The 19,045-nt window shown below is 34.7% G+C and overlaps 1 protein-coding gene across 1 annotated transcript; it reads left to right on the forward strand.

Moving 5' to 3' along the window:
* The first annotated feature begins 11,233 nt into the window (after positions 1-11,233).
* On the forward strand, positions 11,234-16,819 carry LOC128552422 (baculoviral IAP repeat-containing protein 7-A-like). The gene is made up of 4 exons (XM_053533460.1): positions 11,234-11,830; positions 14,688-14,863; positions 15,345-15,393; positions 15,670-16,819. Exons 1-4 carry the CDS (start codon positions 11,488-11,490, stop codon positions 15,879-15,881), a joined length of 780 nt encoding a protein of 259 aa, XP_053389435.1. The 5' UTR covers positions 11,234-11,487; the 3' UTR covers positions 15,882-16,819.
* The last annotated feature ends 2,226 nt before the right edge of the window (positions 16,820-19,045 follow it).

Here is a 19,045-nt window from a genome sequence, read left to right on the forward strand (position 1 = left end):
GAAAATGAGTTTGACATTTGTGACCTATAAATTGACTTTCAGCTGTGTTACACAGTGCATACATGTATTTGTTATTTCAGAGATAGAGAGAAAAGATAGCAAATTTACATATTTACAGAATTACAGATAACAGATATTTGTATATTCATAAAATGTTTTTCGGACACAGATAAATATTTTAAAGGTACAGATAAAGATTAAAGTACAGAACAGACAGAGGTAAAATAGTTAGAAATAAAACACACTTAGTGGAGCTTGTCCGTTTATGTACCAAAGCTGACTTTTGAAAAATTCATTTGTCAGAAATAGAACTGAAAGTCTGAAATTAATTTCTATTGCTGAAATTTAAATTGATTTCAGAACTTTATAATTTTTCTCGTATATTATTAGATTTTAAGGTTTAGTTTAGTACTTAGAATTGATAGTGAAGTGAATCATAGAACTGAATTGAATTGAAAGGGAGAATCGAATTGAATTGAATCACATAATTGAATTGAATTAAATTGAACAGTCATTGTGAAAAAGAAATGTTAAAGTGAAAGTGAAATATTTATATGGCCGTCGCGTTGCTGTCGACTTAGCATTATACAGTATTACATGTAGCATATACTGAATTGAATTGAATCGTATATTACAATTGTAGGTGAGAGCCTAAAGGTTTATCAACATTGTACAACTTTAAAAAGTTTGAATTGAAAGTTGTCATTGAACTTTGAAATAATTTGAAAGAAATAGTTTGAAATATTATTCATTGTTTTAAATTATACTTAGGCACTGAAGAGTGAATTAGTGAGAAAGCCTATTGCTTATAAGCTAAACATTTTAGGTGAAAGTTTGAAACTTGAAATTTGAATTTGAAAAAGTTGCGTCAACACTATTGAATAGTTGAAATACTTGCAATTATATGAATGAGAAAGGGTCGATAGATTTGAAATGAAGAATACGGCAGATATTGACGATAAAGGGAGATAATTTGTTGAAATTTGATCTTGGTGAATTTTGAAGATACTTCAACATAGACTTGAATGAAATAAATTCTAAATTTGAATTTAATGAAGTGAAGTTGTTCAACATTGAAATGAGTTAGACAAATACGGAGTAGATTGAAACTTGAATTGAAAGAAGCTTGAAATATTTCAGAGATTTCTGGAATTAGTGCAGAAATAAAGACTTTATTTGAATTAGTGCACATAGAAACTTTGTTTAAAAGAGTGCAAAAATGGAATTTGTTTGAAATAGTGCACAGATAGACTTCGTTTAATTTGTGTACAGATACTCGTTGAACTTGGTACACAGTTGAAATAATTGAAATATTTTGTACAATATTTCAGTTTTGAATTACTTCATCAGCGTGATTGAAATAGAGAAATAACAAGACAGAAATTTGAAATTGAACTTGAAGTAACTTAATTGAAAGTTGAACTTTAAAGTTTTGAAGGAAGAAGGAGAATTATATTTGAACTTTTTATTTCTGTGAAAAATCAAATCAGGTGTTATACTTTGAAAAAGTGTTTGAACTTTTTAATTTGGAAAAGTCAAATTTTTTACCGGCATAGACAACAATAGAAACTTTGAAAGTGAATAATTATACATAACTGAACAGAGATAGTTAGTAGAATACAAGATGTCGAAGAAAGCAAAGAAAGAAGATGTTACGGAGGAGAACTTGAAATTGCTTGGAGCATTTCAAGATCTGAAAATGAAAGCACCTTCTAAGATTGAAAAAGGCGAGGATCTAGAACACTTCATGAAATTCTACATCTCGGAAGTAGATCACAAGCCAGACAAGGATAAGACTAAGAGTATACCTGTGCCTAGAATTCTTTTATGGAGATCACGACAAAGGTGAAGTGAACTTTCTTACATGGCAATATGAAGTCAGTTGTCTTGTAGTGGAAGGAATGTACACTGAGCAGCAAATATTAAATGGCATAAGAAGGTCTTGTAAAGGAGAAGCTGCAAATATACTCCGTCGACTTGGAATAAATGCATCTCTTTCTGAAATACTGAAGAAAGTTTAGTGCAACATACTCTATGCTGGAGACGGGGGAATCTATTTGAAGGAAATTTTATGCCTGCACTCAAGGACAAAATGAAACAGTTACAATGTATGCAGCTAGGGTAGAAGATATATTTTCTTAAGCTGTTGAATTAAAAGCCTTAGCACCAACACAAGAAGAGATTTTGAAAAATGTGCTGTATCAGGGACTACGAAGTAATTTGAAGCAAGCATCCAACTATAAATTCGAGACAGTGAAGGCCTATGACAAGTTCAAGATAGAAAAATAGAGTGTAACATAAAGTGTAGAGAAAAATGAAGAGAAAGCTAAATGCAATGTGGCGATGAAGATGGAACAGAAGTCAGAACTAGGGGAAGTCAGAGAGTTACAACAGAAAATGAATGCCAGGATAGAGAAGCTAGAAAAAGAGAAAGAACAACACACAGAACAACAACAACAACATTATGATTCAGCTTATCAACATAGAGGATTTAGTCGCGGATACAGACGAAGTTACGGTGATAGAGGCAGAGGAACTTTTAACGATAGAGGCAGAGGTCGTGGACAATACCAACCAACTCGTCCGACTGGTACACAGAACATGCAACCTACTTGTTACAACTGCAACAAAAAGGGACACATAGCAAGGAACTGCCCAAACTTCTAAGTGCCTCAATTGCGGGAAAACAATACAGAAGATCCTAAATTAGTTGGAACATCAGCTGAAGCTAATATCAAGATCAACAACATTGAAACAATAGCTTTGATAGATAGTGGAAGTTGCATTAGCAGTATCAGCAAAACATTTTAGGATGCACACTTGAACAATTACCTATCAGACCACTAACAGAAATCTTAAGAGTAGAATGTGCTGATGGAAGTGAATTACCGTATTTAGGCTACATTGAAGCGACACTTCCAACATTTGGAATTCCAAAATCTTCAGAACAACAATGTTTATTCCTGATAACTCCAGAAACCAAATACAGTTAAAAACACCAGTACTTTTAGGCACAAACATTTTGAATGAACTACTTCTACAGTGTAAAAGTAACTTTGGAGAAACATTTCTACAAAGAGCAAGTTTACATACACCATGGTATCTTGCATTCCGGTGTTTGACATTACAGCAAAGAGAACTTAAACGCAACAAGGACAGAATTGCCATAGTCAGATCAGCCGAACCAGGTATGATAGTTATCGGTCCAAACCAGTCTGTCAACATCAAATGATACACAGATAAAGAACTCTACTTTCATGACACCTGTGCAATACTTTAGGAAACTGAAGATACTAGCTTACCAGACTTTGTTGACATTACACCGTCAGTTATTCACTACAGTTACAAGAAAACTAATGAAGTGCTCGTCAACATATCCAACACTACTACAAATTCTGTTACCATCTCTCCAAAAGAAATACTTTGTGAAATCCAGCCAGTGACCCTAGATGAATCTGTATTCGAGAAACTAGAAAATGAACACAAATCCAAAGTCTTCGAAGAAATACATATTGAGTCTGAACTTTCTGAAGATGAAACAAAACAGATACACAACCTCCTAGAGAAACATATTGAAATATTTTCAAAAGACGAAACAGACATAGGCAAATGTGATAAGATGAAACATCGAATTGATTAATTCAAGATACTCCTTTCAAAAAACGTCATCGTTGTATCCCACCATTTATGATAGATGAAGTCAGAGCACACCTTGAACAGTTACTAGCTAGTGGCGTCATATCAAAGTCAAAGTCTCCTTGGGCATCAAACATAGTATTGGTACGAAAGAAGAAAGGGAAACTTAGAATGTGTACAGACTATGGAATATTGAATAAACGGACATTAAAAGACGTATATGCACTACCACGTATTGACGGTATGTTAAAGACTTCTCAAAGATCACCTAACCTCTGAATGAACTTCTTCCTCCTACATCTTCAAAGAAAAACAATAAAGCCAAACAGAAAGAATGGAAATGGACACAAACAGAACAAAAGACATTTGAACATTTGAAAGAAATCACCTCCAGTCTTACCTTACCCGGATTTTACCAAACCGTTCGAGATTCACACGGACGCTTGCGGAACAGGACATGGAGCAGTCTTTTATCAGAAACTTGAAAAAAAAACAAATAGAGTAATTGCCTATGCCAGCAAAGTTTGAGAAAGTCTGAAAAGAATTACCCAGCTTTCAAACTTGAAATTTTAGAATTGAAGTGGGCAGTTACAGACAAATTTAGTGACTACTTAACAGGAAATCATTTCACTGTATATACGGACAATAATCCGCTGACCCATATATTGACAAGCGCAAAGTTAGATGCTACCAGTCAAAAACGGTCATCCGCATTAGCTGCTTATGATTTTGACATCATCACCGTCCAGGGTCCAGTTGTTCGAAACTTTAACAGGCTGTTAAACTAACCGCCTGTTAAATTTTGATTCAAAGTACTAGTCTTGGTGACTAGTAAGATGTTTAAATTTTACTGCAAATATGTTTAGTGTTCTTGATAGTTAACCTATACATTTGTTTTTATAAGTTTTCTAAACAGTCGAAATATAACTCTAAAAGTTAATCGACCGTTAGCTTAATCGCCTATTAAAGTTTTGAACAGCTGGGCCCTGGTCACAAAAATGTTGATGCAGATGCCATGTCACGTTACCCTCTGAAAAAGCAACAGATGAACAAGGAGAATATTTGAAATTAAGTATTCTGAAACAGTTAAAGCCATCTGTAGTTGTATACAAGACAAGCCTTACATTGAAACATTACCTTAAGCATTTATTAACATCATCGAGGCAATAGATTCACCAGGAAAAGCTTTAGCACAAGTTGAAATGAGAGAAATTAGAAAAAGTCAGAGAGAAGACAAACACATAGGAAAATGGGTCACAGCTACAATTGATAAAAGAATTCCACTTATGAAATATTTCACAAAAGAGGACAGTATTATGAAAAAAGTTTCAACAGTTTCAAAATCATTAGAGGTGTGCTTTACAGAGAAATTTCCATCAATGAAGAAAAGTTTTTACAGTTAGTTCTTCCTGGAATATATAGAAAGACTGCATTATTGGGTCTACACAATGAAATTAGACTACCCGGCAGAGACAGAACAGTGACTCTCTTGAGAGATAGATTCTTCTGGCCTTGTATGGCTGCAGATTGTGAAAAATGGGTGAAACATTGTGACAGATGCCTTCGTAGAAAATCTGATACCAACATACGTGTTCCGCTTGTAAATGTCGTCAGTACTTATCCTTTAGAACTTGTTTGTGTAGATTTTCTGACAGTTGAACCTTCTAAAGGAGGCATAGCAAATATTTTAGTTATAACAGACCATTTCACGAAACAAGCTCTTGCAATTTCTAGAAAAAAATCAAACTGCAAAAACAACAGCAGAAGCCTTCTACGAAAATTGCATTGTCCATTATGGAGTACCTACTCGAATTCATTCAGACCAAGGAGGAAATTTCGAGTCTACAATTATCAAAGAACTATGTCAACTCTTTGGAATAGAAAAATCAAGAAGGACATCTTACCACCCTAGCGGAAACTGAATTTCCGAAAGGTACAACAGAACACTACTGAATATGTTAGGAACGTTAGATCCCAGTAAGAAGCCAGACTGGAAAAAGCACTTATCATCTCTTGTTTATGCGTACAACTGTACTAAACATGAAAGTACGAAATTTTCTCCTTTTCAACTTATGTTTGGACGAACACCAAAATTACCAATAGATTCGGTTTTTGAAACTGCCAACGAAGAAATTTAAAAACAAACGACAACTGAATATGTAGAGGATCTTCAAAAACGACTCGAGACATCAAGAGAAATAGTAAATCGCTTTGCAAACAAATCTCGTGAAAGACATAAGGAACACTTTGACAAGCGTGCAAAGGCTTCAAAGATTAACATAGGAGACAAAGTTCTTGTTAAGATACTGGCATATGTAGGGCGTCACAAAATTGCAGGTAAGTTTGAAGAACAACCATACATAGTAACAGGTCAACCAGATTCAAATATTCCCGTTTATGAAGTGACATCAGCAAATGGAACAACAAAAGTGCTACATAGAAATAAGCTACTACTCACTGGAACCACAGACACTGAGACCAACAAGAGTAATACAGAAGAAACGATTAAGAAAGTTGAATGTAGTGTTAAGCCTATTCATAAGCCTAGGAAAAGATTATCAAAAGAAGCAGCTGCTGAAAGAGATAAAGTGATTGAGTTAACAGAAAAAGCCAGTACTGGTAGAACAGAAACAGACAGTGAGTCTGCAGATTCAGATATTGAGTTTGTGTCATCCACAAATCATAAAAGAAAGATGAAGATGTAGAAACAGTGGAAATAGAGGAAAGTACAGCAGATGAAACAAACACTGTTGTAGGAAGAAACAGAGGTTGTTATTGATGGTTTAGAAATAGAGGATGCTAGTGGTCAGACAGACAACATAGCAACAGATGTAATTCGAGCAGAAGATGAAGAGACAGAAAGAAAACGATTAGATAAAGCAGAAGGAGGGACAGACATAGAAGTACATAAGCCAGAAGACGGGAATATTGACACTCAACAAACAAATAAACAAAAACAGAAACAGAAAATTGACTTAAAGAAACCACCAAAGCCGCCTCCTAAAAGACCTCAAAGAACACTCAAAAGGCCTTAATGGATGAAAGACTATCACATGAATCAGATCACTTGTAGAACTCTTGACAATAGAATAGATGCTTTAAACCAACTACTCGAATCAGGGATTTTAAATACTGTCAGTATTGCAAACAGATTATGGGAAGCAGTGATGAAATAAGTGTTAACTGAAACTGAAAGTATATGAATGAACTGTTTTAGTGTTTAAATAATGGCATTAAATGTTTTAATCAAACTCTCGAATTGAATTTTAAAGTTGCAGTTGAAATCTAATTGTGACAAATAGATATATACTTTGAGATAATTAAGGGGTTAAACTAGTCTAGATATATAGAAGTATATACTTAGCATTTAGTAAATAATTAGTTTTATTTCAGATCGCAAAGCTGAAGCTTGGGGATGATTACAGGAATTGTGAGGACACAATTTCTCGAGCAGGGGAGGAAAGAGTATTTTTTTTTTGTATTTTGTGTACTATATAATATACACATAACTGTTTATAGGTTGAATGTCAGTATTTATTTCTTGCAGATGAACAATTCATAGTGGTATTGTTTGTATAGATAAGATAAGATAGTTAATGTACTTTGAGTATGATATTTTTGCTTTGTGTATTATTGATACTTAGGGTACTGGTAAATTTAAGATATATAAGTTTTTAGTTTAAAATTAACATTTCTTTCAGATTGAATGATGGGACATCATTTTCCGGAGAGGGGGAGAATGTAGCAGTGCCATTATTTTGATATACATTTAATATATTGTTTTTAATCTGTATAGTATCTTTAAACATGTTCAGCTGACAAATTAGACACGGGTCTTTAATGTAATTGAAATGTGTTCAGCATTTCCATGATTTTTTCATGCATAGTTATTTTTAGACGTGTTTACTTGGTTACTCAGCCAATCATATTGTCGAACTGGTAGAAGTGTGTGGTCACATGACTAGTAGTTCTGCGCAGAACATATTGATGACAGCTAGTGATGTGTTGTCTTTTTTGAGAGATGTCAAATGTTTTTACATGGGTTTTAAAATTTGTTTGGATTGTTTGGATTCAGGTATTTATTTCTTTGGTTTGCAGTTTATTATTGCCTTGCCTAGATTGATTTCTTTAAGTGCTGTTTCTTGAATAACGGTTTTATTCATCCTGTGCGCGTTCTTCTGTCATTCTTGAATTGGCGCTTGTTTTTGTAATGGCTGATCTACGAACTGCCGCTCCGTTCTTTTAACACCTTGCATGAATATTTGGATCTTAACTTTACAGCACAGTTAATACAGTTGCTGCATTGCACAAAGAACAGTGTGTTTGTGTGAGGTCAGATGTCAGTAGAATGTAGTAAACAGAGAGGTATTTGTGTTACACATAAGGTATGTCATGTTATGTTTTGTGTTGCTTATTTACATGTTATATATGTTAGTAAATATAGATTATGATTAAGCTGTAATAAGTTATGGTTCTATCAATATGTGGTATGTTTAGGTTCTGCCAGATATATTGACCACTAGGCTGAATAATGCTTTATCATTGAGAATATGTATTTTATGTGTTTTAAAGAATATCTTGTAATGTACCTATTTGTAATATACATGCTGTTATATGTGATTAAGTAATTAATTAACGGGTCTATTAAAAGATATTGATATCTTTTGTCTATATGATATCAACATGATATCCTTTGATATCATTCATTTATTTATTATGCTTACATGTGTTTGTCAGACCCAAAACTTTATTGCAGTGTTTTCCAGTATGTTCCATATCCATGAGAATGACATTATAGTATGTGATGAATTGTATAGACTTATAAATGGAATAAATATCTAGTAAACTACCACTGAATTGAGTCGTGTGGCCCTGCTAAAATAACATAACACAAGACTGAACTTTATTATATATAGATTTGAATATGTTGATCATTTTACAGCTTATTCTAGTCTGAATTAAATTATTCCACAATTGATCGTGATTAACGGTATCAAAAGCCCTCTGGTAGTCCATAAACGTGCAGAAAAGTTTGGATTTATTGGCTAATGCTTTATGAATAACTGTATGTAATAGAAATATAGCGTCGGTCGTAGAACGATTATCACGAAAACCAAATTGAGAATCATTGTAAATATGCTCCGATTCACACCATTTATTGATACGGTTTCTTAACAGCAATGAAAATAGTTTGCCTATAACATTTACAAGTGTAATTCCCCGATAACTGAAAGGGTCATTTTATCTCCATTAGTATATATGTACTATAGCTCCTTTTGTAGCTTTAGGATACACACATTAATAAGATATATAGTTAAAAATGTTACCAAACTTTAATTCAAAAGAAATATTATTCTTAGCCAAGTAGGCCAGAGCCTTTAAATGAAGTTTCGTATACAAGCTTAGAAACATTATCAATACACATATTTATGTCATTATCTCTGATCTCTTATATCGCCAAATAAATTTTTCTTAGAATGTAACACCTCTAAAAATGTTCAGTATCCGATGTATCCGGTAATAATGTTTTAGATTAAATGTACAATTCATTATAAAAGCAACAAGACAATGGTACGAAAACTCTGATAAATTAAGAACACTCATATTCAATACTGAGTTAAAGCTACTAATATCTGTGATCAAATAATCAACCACCCGCCCGCTTAGCTCAGTAGGGAGAGCGTTGGTCTACGGATCGCGGGGTCGCGAGTTCGATCCTCGGGCGGGGTGTATGTTCTCCGTGACGATTTGATAAAAGACAAAATGGCGTCCTTTTCAAAATCTAACAGAAGTGACTTCTCTGCATTGGCCTTCTCTTGAACCATTCAAAGAACCTGAATTCCGTAATGTTTTCTCATATTGGCTCATTTATGCTTTGTAATAGCTCTACCTGTTCACATGATGTGAGCAATTGATCTAATACAGTTGTAATCTATTGTATTGTATTAGAATTAATTGTTTTAAACAGAATCAGGGTCAGACGCCCTTCACCGCCTCGGTAATGATAGAACGCCCGTTTCTAGTGTGGGTGGTCGTGGGTTCGATCTCTGGTTGCGTATTACCAAAGACGTAGAAAAATGATTCTAGTAGCTTTCTCACTTGGCGCTTTATATTAAGAGGATAGTGTAGTGGTAGGACAGGTCAGCCCGGTGTCAGTATAATGTGACTGAGTGGGGTATCATGTCACATGTCTACGGCGTGATATTCCAGTGAGGCAGCACTATAAAGTTCGCCATTGTGCTCACTGCTACAAGTAGACAGCGTCGTTTATAGGACTGAAAATAATGTTGAAAAAGACGTTAAACACGAGCACACACACACGCACGCACGCCCTTGATTGCTATTACATACATCTATTTGTACACTACAAAGTGTTCGCTCTCAAGAAATTAACTGTAGCTGACGATATTTGTGTTATTACGTAAATGTTTCAAAGTACTTTAACATTTATCGCATCTCCTACTGCTATGATAATACCATTTGGACGAAGTAAAATAAATGTTAGAGGAATAACTATGTCTTTTTAACTTGTCAGTTTTCCATTTATGTAAAGAAAATCTAAGGGGAGTAACGCTTTATGAATGCCATGATTATGACTGTATGCATACAGTTTTAAAACATATTCATCTGTCTAACGTTTTACATTTTTCGGCGCCGCTGAATATGCAAATTAAGCATGTCTCCCTGGACCAATGAATCTCGCCATATCGTCCTTGGAAAAAAAACGCACGAGAAAGCCAGTAAAAACACATGTTATGTCTGTGCCGATTAGTCGTAACATGGGATTCCCCGGGATTTCAGGTTTATATTTTTAAAATTCAACGCTACATTGGTTACTGTGTAAGGTAGATGGCTACTGAATACTAAATCAGGTTGCCGAATATACTACTTATCCTGCAGAATAATGCAGTGGACAGTCGCGAAACCCCGCCGCGCTAGGTTGATTTAAACGCACAATAAAGACTTTGACAATTTGAGGCCGTCTGCTAAAATAACATAAAAGCGCACCAGAGTATTGTGATGTGACTATTCAACTGATAGAAAATCAAGGCTTTATTGTAAAGACGCAACTGAAGAAATGGGCCTCAAATACCCCGGGTTAAACTCTTACAATAGATATCACAGTTTTATGCACGCCTGCACAGGGCAGTGTTTGTTTGTTTGTTTGTTGTTTTTTTTTTTTAGTAAGTAGTAATAATCTTGACGTAATGTGGCAACTTGACGTCATAATTGACCTCATAATGTTCTCTTACCGGTCCGCACGTCAAATGTTCTTTATCGGAAAATATACAGAGCTTTACCTTCTTCTTTGTTTAACTGCAAAATCAAGACATGTTAGAGTAATAAATTGCTGCTGCATGGGAAATTTAATTTGTGCCAAGCAGTTGATAATCAATTTCATTATTTTGTGTCGTCAGTATTAAATAGAACAGTGTATTATATATTTAACTATCACGTGTGAATGACGTGATTTATGGGATCCCATGACTTTGTACGTGCTTGTGCAAATCTTTTTGTAATTATAGGGTTACCTTCTTTTGAAAATAATAACAATAATGTTGTATCTTCTATATCATATCATGAATTTCGTATCAGGGATTTTGGAATTATATTTTTGTATAAGCGTGTGGACAAGAGGTATTAAAACAAAGTTTAAGCATTCTGATGCGTTGCTTCGAAAGAAACGAAGACTGTCTTCTGGAAACGACAAATTCGTTGTAAGAGAGACGATTTGGACGTTTCCTGTACAGCTCAACTTTGAAGAACACTACCGTCAGCGTGAAGCCAATAATGCAACGTCAACTTTCATGGGGAGATACATAACATTTCAGGATCTCCCAGAAAACTCAAATGAGTATCCAACCCGCCTCGCCGATAACGGTTTTTTTTAATATTGGAGATGGAATAGTTGAATGTTTCAGTTGTCACTGTAGGCACAACATAACTGACAATGAGCAGAGTCTAGAAAATTTCCATTCGCAAACATGTAAACATCGCATTCAGTATGGACAGATGCTGCAATTGCATGAAAGTTCAAATACCGATATCTGCTTTGAAAATGTAAATCAACACGATGATGATGATAGGACAGATTATGCACACGAAGAAAATCGCTTCCTGTCCTTTCAGACTAGTCCCTTTGACAACATAAACCAAAACAGAGACTTCGCACGTGCAGGATTTTATTATAAAGGTAAAGTTTTGTCATATAATAAATTATAAAAAAACCCATAGAAATATACGGGCGAAAGTCAATGTCTATTTCATATTAATAGAGATTTTCAGCTTACTTCGACGCGTACTGCGGACCACGGACTACGGACTTACTATAGGGGTTTTCTCAAACTGTATATGAGGAAGTTATACATAATTGAATAGTTGCATACTAGTATTTAGCATCCAGTTCTAATGCCATAATACTGTTTTCATTTAAAATATCTGAGAAAAGACAGCTACAATATTTATAAATATCTGTTTTATTGTATATGAATTACCAATATATTTTCTTAACAGTGTGGGGGCATTTTAAAATTGTTCACCCTTTTACCTTTTATATCGCTTTTTGATTTAATGCATATTCAAATCTTTCGACTACCGTATTTATGAACAAGAAGCTAGAGGATCTGTATCGCAAACTTCTTTTTTATTTGAAGTGCTGCAACTTATTTATATGCTTGCTGTCAATTTCGTAAAGGTTCTAGCTAGTATTCGCTAGCAGTGAAAACGGCTGTTGATTCAACGCTCAACATACCCTATAAACCAGAATTTGAACCAATGACCTTCTGGTGAGGATCGAGAAAGACACTCTTCCCCTGCGCCGCAAGAGGTTCACCGACCCTTACGGTAGGGGATCACAACAACATATTTGGTATCAAAAATGTATATAGTGTATATGGAGCATGGGATTTCGTACTATAGCACGCGCGACGCTGAAATGCTATTGTACGACACACAATTTTGAATATGCACGGTACGATGCGTGACATTGCATCGCGGTAAAAATATGCCGCGCGTGGTATTATTATATTCTTAACCATTTCAAACCTTACGAATTCAGTTTTATACGATACTGAATTCATTCAGTTTTCCCGGTCAGGCAACCTTGATGTACGTGATGGCTACATAATGAATTTTTAAACCAATATAGACCTTGAGTTTTCATGAGTTTAAATCTTTGTTCAAGTTCCCTGAAGACAAGTATCTACACATACCCCTTTTATGCATGTGTTCGACTAAAAAGGCTTTGTAAATAATGATAAAAGGCTAGTCTCGACTTCAAAGCTTGTTGTATCAAATGACTGCACAGAATTGCTCAAATGGCGTCATAGGAGTTGACTAATTCAAGAATATAATCTCGTTGACAATTCTATGCATTTACTGGCCATAAAACATTTTTGAAATATGATCGGAATTTTGAACTTGGACGCTTCTCAGGCCCTTTCTTCACAAAACAATTTTCGGTCTCAGCTGGGTTTTAGATTGAACAAGATTAAATTCCAGTTGAGACTGCCAATCCATACTGAATAGCCACTTGAAAATAGTCATGAATTTAAATCTTAAATTTTAACATGCAATATTGATATCAATGACAATGTTTCGTTATCAAACTCAGCTGAGACCCAAAATGTTTTGAAAACAGAAGCCCAGGAATTCAGTCTTGGCGTGATCTCAGTAATCAAGATCGAGCATGTCTTGATCATTTTTCAAAATCTGATATCAGATTATGTTAATATGAAGTGAATATTCTTTCTTTTTAATTTTCAAACATGCTGATACAGAACTAATTCAGGATGTTGTCGCTAAATTATGGTAATATATCGGATCTCGTTTCGACAGGGATGAAAGATGCATGTATGAGAACTTCCCGTATGTTTTGACATTGTTGAACTAAATCATTTAAGATATTTCATTAAACTTCTCATGATTTTATGTAACATTCTACAGTTATCAAAATTAATGAAAAACAATGACTTTTTCAGTACAGAAGTCTACGAGAACACGGTATTTATACTATGCAACAAAAATTAAACGGACGTTTGTTTTATTCAAAATGTATCTTTTTTTTCACAATAATATTTTGTACTGCTTTTTTCTTATGTTGTTACTAGGAAATACAAGTCTAGGGACCGTATGGACGGACACAAATTAAACCCAAACTGTTTTTTATAGGAATCGCCGTTATCTTCAAATCCATGTTTCAAGTTGACTTTTTTAATGCATGGACATATTAAGATGAAGTATTATCGTTGCACTGGTGGCTCGAAGTCGTAGAAAGTCGAAATCCTACATGTAGACATTTATGTAGCCGACTCGTTTAAATACGACATGAACTAAAAATATCTGAAAATTGCGATTACGAGTGTTTACTATCCATATATTTTCAAACGTATGTATTGTATTAGCAGATAATTATCACAATACACTAACTGAGAAGGCAAAGTAACTACACATGTAGGTAAAAGAAACATATATACCACAGGTATCTTTTTTCTTGCGAACCTTTAAATATTTTGAGAAAACCCCTACTGTAAGTACGCAGTCCGCTGTCCGCAGTCCGCGTCGAAGTAAGTTGAAAATCTCTAATAGTCATGTACAAACATGTCTATACTTCCAAATATTTAGCACGGTTTAAACAATTCGATTTATAAAAGGTACACCGTTCAAATATTAATCGTTTTCAGCGTTGATAAAATGTACAAATGCAATGATTTTTTCCGTCGAATTTGGACCAGTCGATAAAAATGGGTGTGCTTAACCTATAGCGCTTTAAGGGATGTTAGTGATAATCGTTATCAGCTGTATAGATGAAACTCGATCTATATATTCGTCAGTCTTAGACATATGTTTTTCTCTCTATCACAACTGAACAAAATTAAATGAGTAAAATATACAGGGAAAATGTTTTGAAAAAAATCTAGGGAGAAATATACGATGTATGTACGGTTGGAACTGCTATGATAGTTGATAATATCTGTAGAAGATGACAAATGATGAAACAAAAATGCCTTTGTGTACCACGCAATTATTCATGTTTCAAAATTGCATTTCAGGGTCTGGCGACATATTAAAATGTTACTATTGTGGTGGAGAAGTCCGCAACTGGGAACACAGGATGGATCCTTGGGCAGAACATGCCCGTTGGTATCCGCGTTGTCATTTCTTGCGTGAACAAAAGGGCGAGGCCTTTATCGAACAGTTCCGTATAAACGTTCTTCAGCAGGTTTCCGTAAGTAAGCTTTTTAAAATATGATTTAGAGGCTGCTATTCTAACAATTTCTTTTGTTATTAATAGAAAGGTAGCACCATCCTCGAAACGGAAGCACAAATGAACAAATCTTATTTAAAGTAGAAAAACCTTTATTTAAGTTATAATAAAAAGAGGATGCAGATAATGTGGTTATTAAGCTTCAACATTTATAGGATCGTTGTTCTGGTATCTGTTGTAAGAACGTGTTGAACTTAAATCATTGATATATTTTATTGACAGACTTCTGTCATTACATGCAACTAATTAAAACGGCAATGTAAAGGATATCAACAGCGAAAGAAAGCGAAATAGAATGGTCAGTCAAATAGAAGACCTTATAATACCAGTATCATTAGCTTGAAAATTTAAACACAACTGGACAACTTTTAAAAAACGTGCTTTCCTATATTGATATTTTAGAAACTTTAAACAACATACATATACTGTTATTTAATTTAAGATACGGAACACTGAAGTGGCTGAAGGTTATCAAGAACACGCCGAACAAGGTAGGGAAAAAGGTGTTCATACAAGTCATCAGACGAAAGGCACCTTGTCAAAGAGTTATTTTTTTAATATATTAATTATGTAGTTACATCAAACTAGAATCTATACCATTAAAGTAACTATATTGCTATTGTCTTTAAGAACTATTCAATAATGTTGTTGGTTTTCCATTGATGACATTGCACAGTACCATCAAACATGTTGCTTAAAATATTTAAACAAGACATATAATTGTAGTAGGAAGAAATGAAAGATCTTTAATCTATATTTTCCTGCAGGAGCTGCTGCTGTCCCTGACATGAGCCCAGAGATGTCTCCCAATTCTGGAAGGGTACCAATACAATGCATCGTGTGTCGCAGGAGGAATCCCGATATATTATTTCTTCCTTGCAGGCATTTAAAATGTTGCGCCGAGTGTGCTCATGATCTCAGAAGGTGTATGGTCTGTAGCAGAAGAATCGTTGAAAAAATTCCTGTTTATCTCCAATAAACTAGATTTATCAATTATGAACGACACCAAAAACCTTTAATTGAAGATACAATATCACTGTTGTACAGAGAACACAATGAAATTTCTGTTGGACTTTTATCCTTAATTATAAAAAGGAAAACATTTCCATGCAGCATATTTTCTTCTTGCAGATGGTATGGTAAAAATTATTGTACACGTCATGATCATTTCGCAACGTCCGAGGAAAGTCATATTTTGCTCCATTGACGTTACATTCTTCTTACGTCACCCAAGTGTCATATACGAATTCTTAGCGCATTTACACAGCTGAATTTGTATTTATAAGTAACTACTGTTTAGTAAAAAATTCTGAATACACAATACATTTTTATAGTAGAGATTTTGCTCTATATCTTATAGCTTCGTTTCCCTGTTCTTTTATAAATGAACGTCACGTCCCGGATAAACTTCGGTGGACAAATCGAACACCGTGATAAATGACGTATGATCATGCATAGACTTATAGTTTTTTTCCTACATGTTTTATGCGAAAAAAAAATGCACATACCTATTACAAACATTTTACTATCATGATCACACTGATTTTTAGACATGGCTGAGAGTTGGACGTAATATCAGACAGAAATGTGATAAAAGTAATAATTACGTCACAAGTTGGACTATGAAGCTATATGCTATAAATACTCTTTTTACTGTTAAATCTTTATTTACCCTTTTCAGAGCAAGTCAATTCGACCAACGCCTTTCAAACTTAAAACGACGGCAACGTAAAAGCGTTTACGTGTAATACCAAAATTATGAAATGGTTTTATTTCACTTCCGCGACGTCAAACGTGTGATAAGATGTCCTTATTTCTCTGTTTCACTCATCACTGAAGATTTGCATATATAATTGACTTGATGGAGGTGCGATTTGGTGTGTTTTGTATATAGTTTTGTGCATAAATAAAGCAACAATTCCATTCACCAATCAATTCCTTGACTTACATCATACGTTTAATTTTTTTTTTTGACAATTCACATATCATAATGTTGCCTTTGGTTTTGATAATTTTTGTATAGAACAAATCAAATATTTCTCTTATCTTTTATGTTGTCTTGTTTGTTGTTGTTGTTGGTTTTTGGGGTGTTGTTGTTGTTGTTGTTGTTTTTTTTTTTTTTTTTTTTTTTTTTTTTTTTTTTTTTTTTGAGGGGGTTGTTTTGTTGTTATTCTTGTTTTTTTTTTTTAAGTTGTAAAGAAATTACAAAATGTTTAATGTGTTAACAGATGCTGACCCGAATTTCGTTCTAAACTGTGATGATAGTTTGTTGGTTTTACAGGTACAAATATGTAAGTAGAATGTTACAACTCCACCTCTCTACAGTGTCTGTTCTAGGCTTGTGATCACCGTCGATTTGTCAGCACCTTTGTGTCATTTTACTGTCGTGAACATTGCATGTCCCCAATTCGACAGCGATAACACGACGGTCATAACGCTGCGGTATTATTTCCTTCCTTAAGTACATAAACAAAAACTAATAGATTGAAGGATAAGTGGTTAGTATTTTGTAGAAATTAACACATGTTTTTTGTTGTTTTTTTTTTGTTTTTTCGTGTTTTGAAAATAACTCCATAATTATTATATCAATACAAAATAAGAAACTACTAAATTCTAACTTCTATTTACCGAAAGGCACTAGTCCTGGAGATATTTCTGGGTTGTGGACTTTAATTTTGTTAAATTTCCATTTGGTAAACTTAGGAAATATGAACTGTGTTTTGATATTGTACCTTGTTGTGGTGTTCCGAGGTGCTGCCCAACCGTCATACGCTCGCATTTGCTCCAAATCTCGTACGGTTGTTCTTCGAAATACTATATTATGCTCCCATTAACCGATTTTCTCTCCGTTTCTTTATTTCTGTGATGTTGTACCTGAATGGGTAACGACCTAATCTTATAGAGAGCATCAATCAGTTTGTATTATAACAGGGGGCACTGTATCACAAAACAGACTGCGCTCTATTGATATTGAGTCATTCAAATCTGATATAATGGCATCTGAAACCCTTTGCAATAGTGTACAATGTACCGACGCTGAAGAGATAGTAGAGGCATATACCTCTGGATTCTCGGTGCTGATTGATAAGCATGCACCATAACGAACCAAAACGATAACGCAAAGACCTACATGCCCGTGGTACACAGAAGAACTTCACGACGCCAAACACACCAGATGAAAACTTGAACAGAAAAGACGTACTAGCAGACTTGAAATTAATCAAATACGAGGGGTGTTCCAAAAGTAATGTCACTTGCATCGGTTCTCCTATACTGCAAATGTTCTGATCATTTTAACTTGCTCTGCCCTTCAAAATACTCTCCGTCAGCCTGAATACACCTTTTGAGCCGGTCAGTCCTCTTTTGGAAGCATTGTTCATATTCTTCTATGGGAACACCCATCAGATACTGATAAAAAGCAGATCCAAGGGCATTTCTCGATTTATATCTCTTTCCAGACAGATGATATTTAAGTTTGGGAAACAGAAAATAGTCGCAGGGGGCCAGGTCTGCCGAAAACGAAGGGTGTGAAAGGACGGTAACTTTCTCTCACTCCAAAAACTCGGTCACAATGCGTGCCTTGTGAGCGGGTGCATTATCATGCAAAAGTCGGAGGTACTTAAGTCCTGTTTTGGGGCGGCGACTTTTGTAGTAGTTCTTCAATTTTCTTAGAACAACTTTTTTTATAGAATTTTCCTATGACCGTACTGCCTTTTGGTACCGGAATTTGAATGATTGGACTCTTGTGAGTGAAAAAAATACATACAAAACCTTCTTCACCGTTCGTATTCGTTTGTCATTACTTGGGCGTCTCGCATTTTTGGTGTCCCAAATTCGGTTGGAATACTTCCGCTTTGGTTCAAAATAATAAACCCAAGTTTCATTACCAGTAACTATATTATCAAAAACCTTTTTGCTGTATTTTGGGTACATGTCCAGAAGTTTTTTTGCCATTGTTACACGGGTCCTCTTTTGTTCATCTGTTAACAAATGGGGTATCCATCTTGCATTTATTTTTCTAAGTTTTAGGTGTTTCTTCAAAATTCCATGAACTCGTGCTAACGACAAGTTTGTCAGTCGGGCCAATTGCCTTACGGTGAATCGGGCATCCTTTTTTAGCAAATTGAGGATTTTTCGATGTTA

The sequence above is a fragment of the Mercenaria mercenaria genome, unplaced genomic scaffold (genome assembly GCF_021730395.1).
Source record: "Mercenaria mercenaria strain notata unplaced genomic scaffold, MADL_Memer_1 contig_2791, whole genome shotgun sequence".
Classification (NCBI taxonomy): Eukaryota; Metazoa; Mollusca; class Bivalvia; order Venerida; family Veneridae; genus Mercenaria; species Mercenaria mercenaria.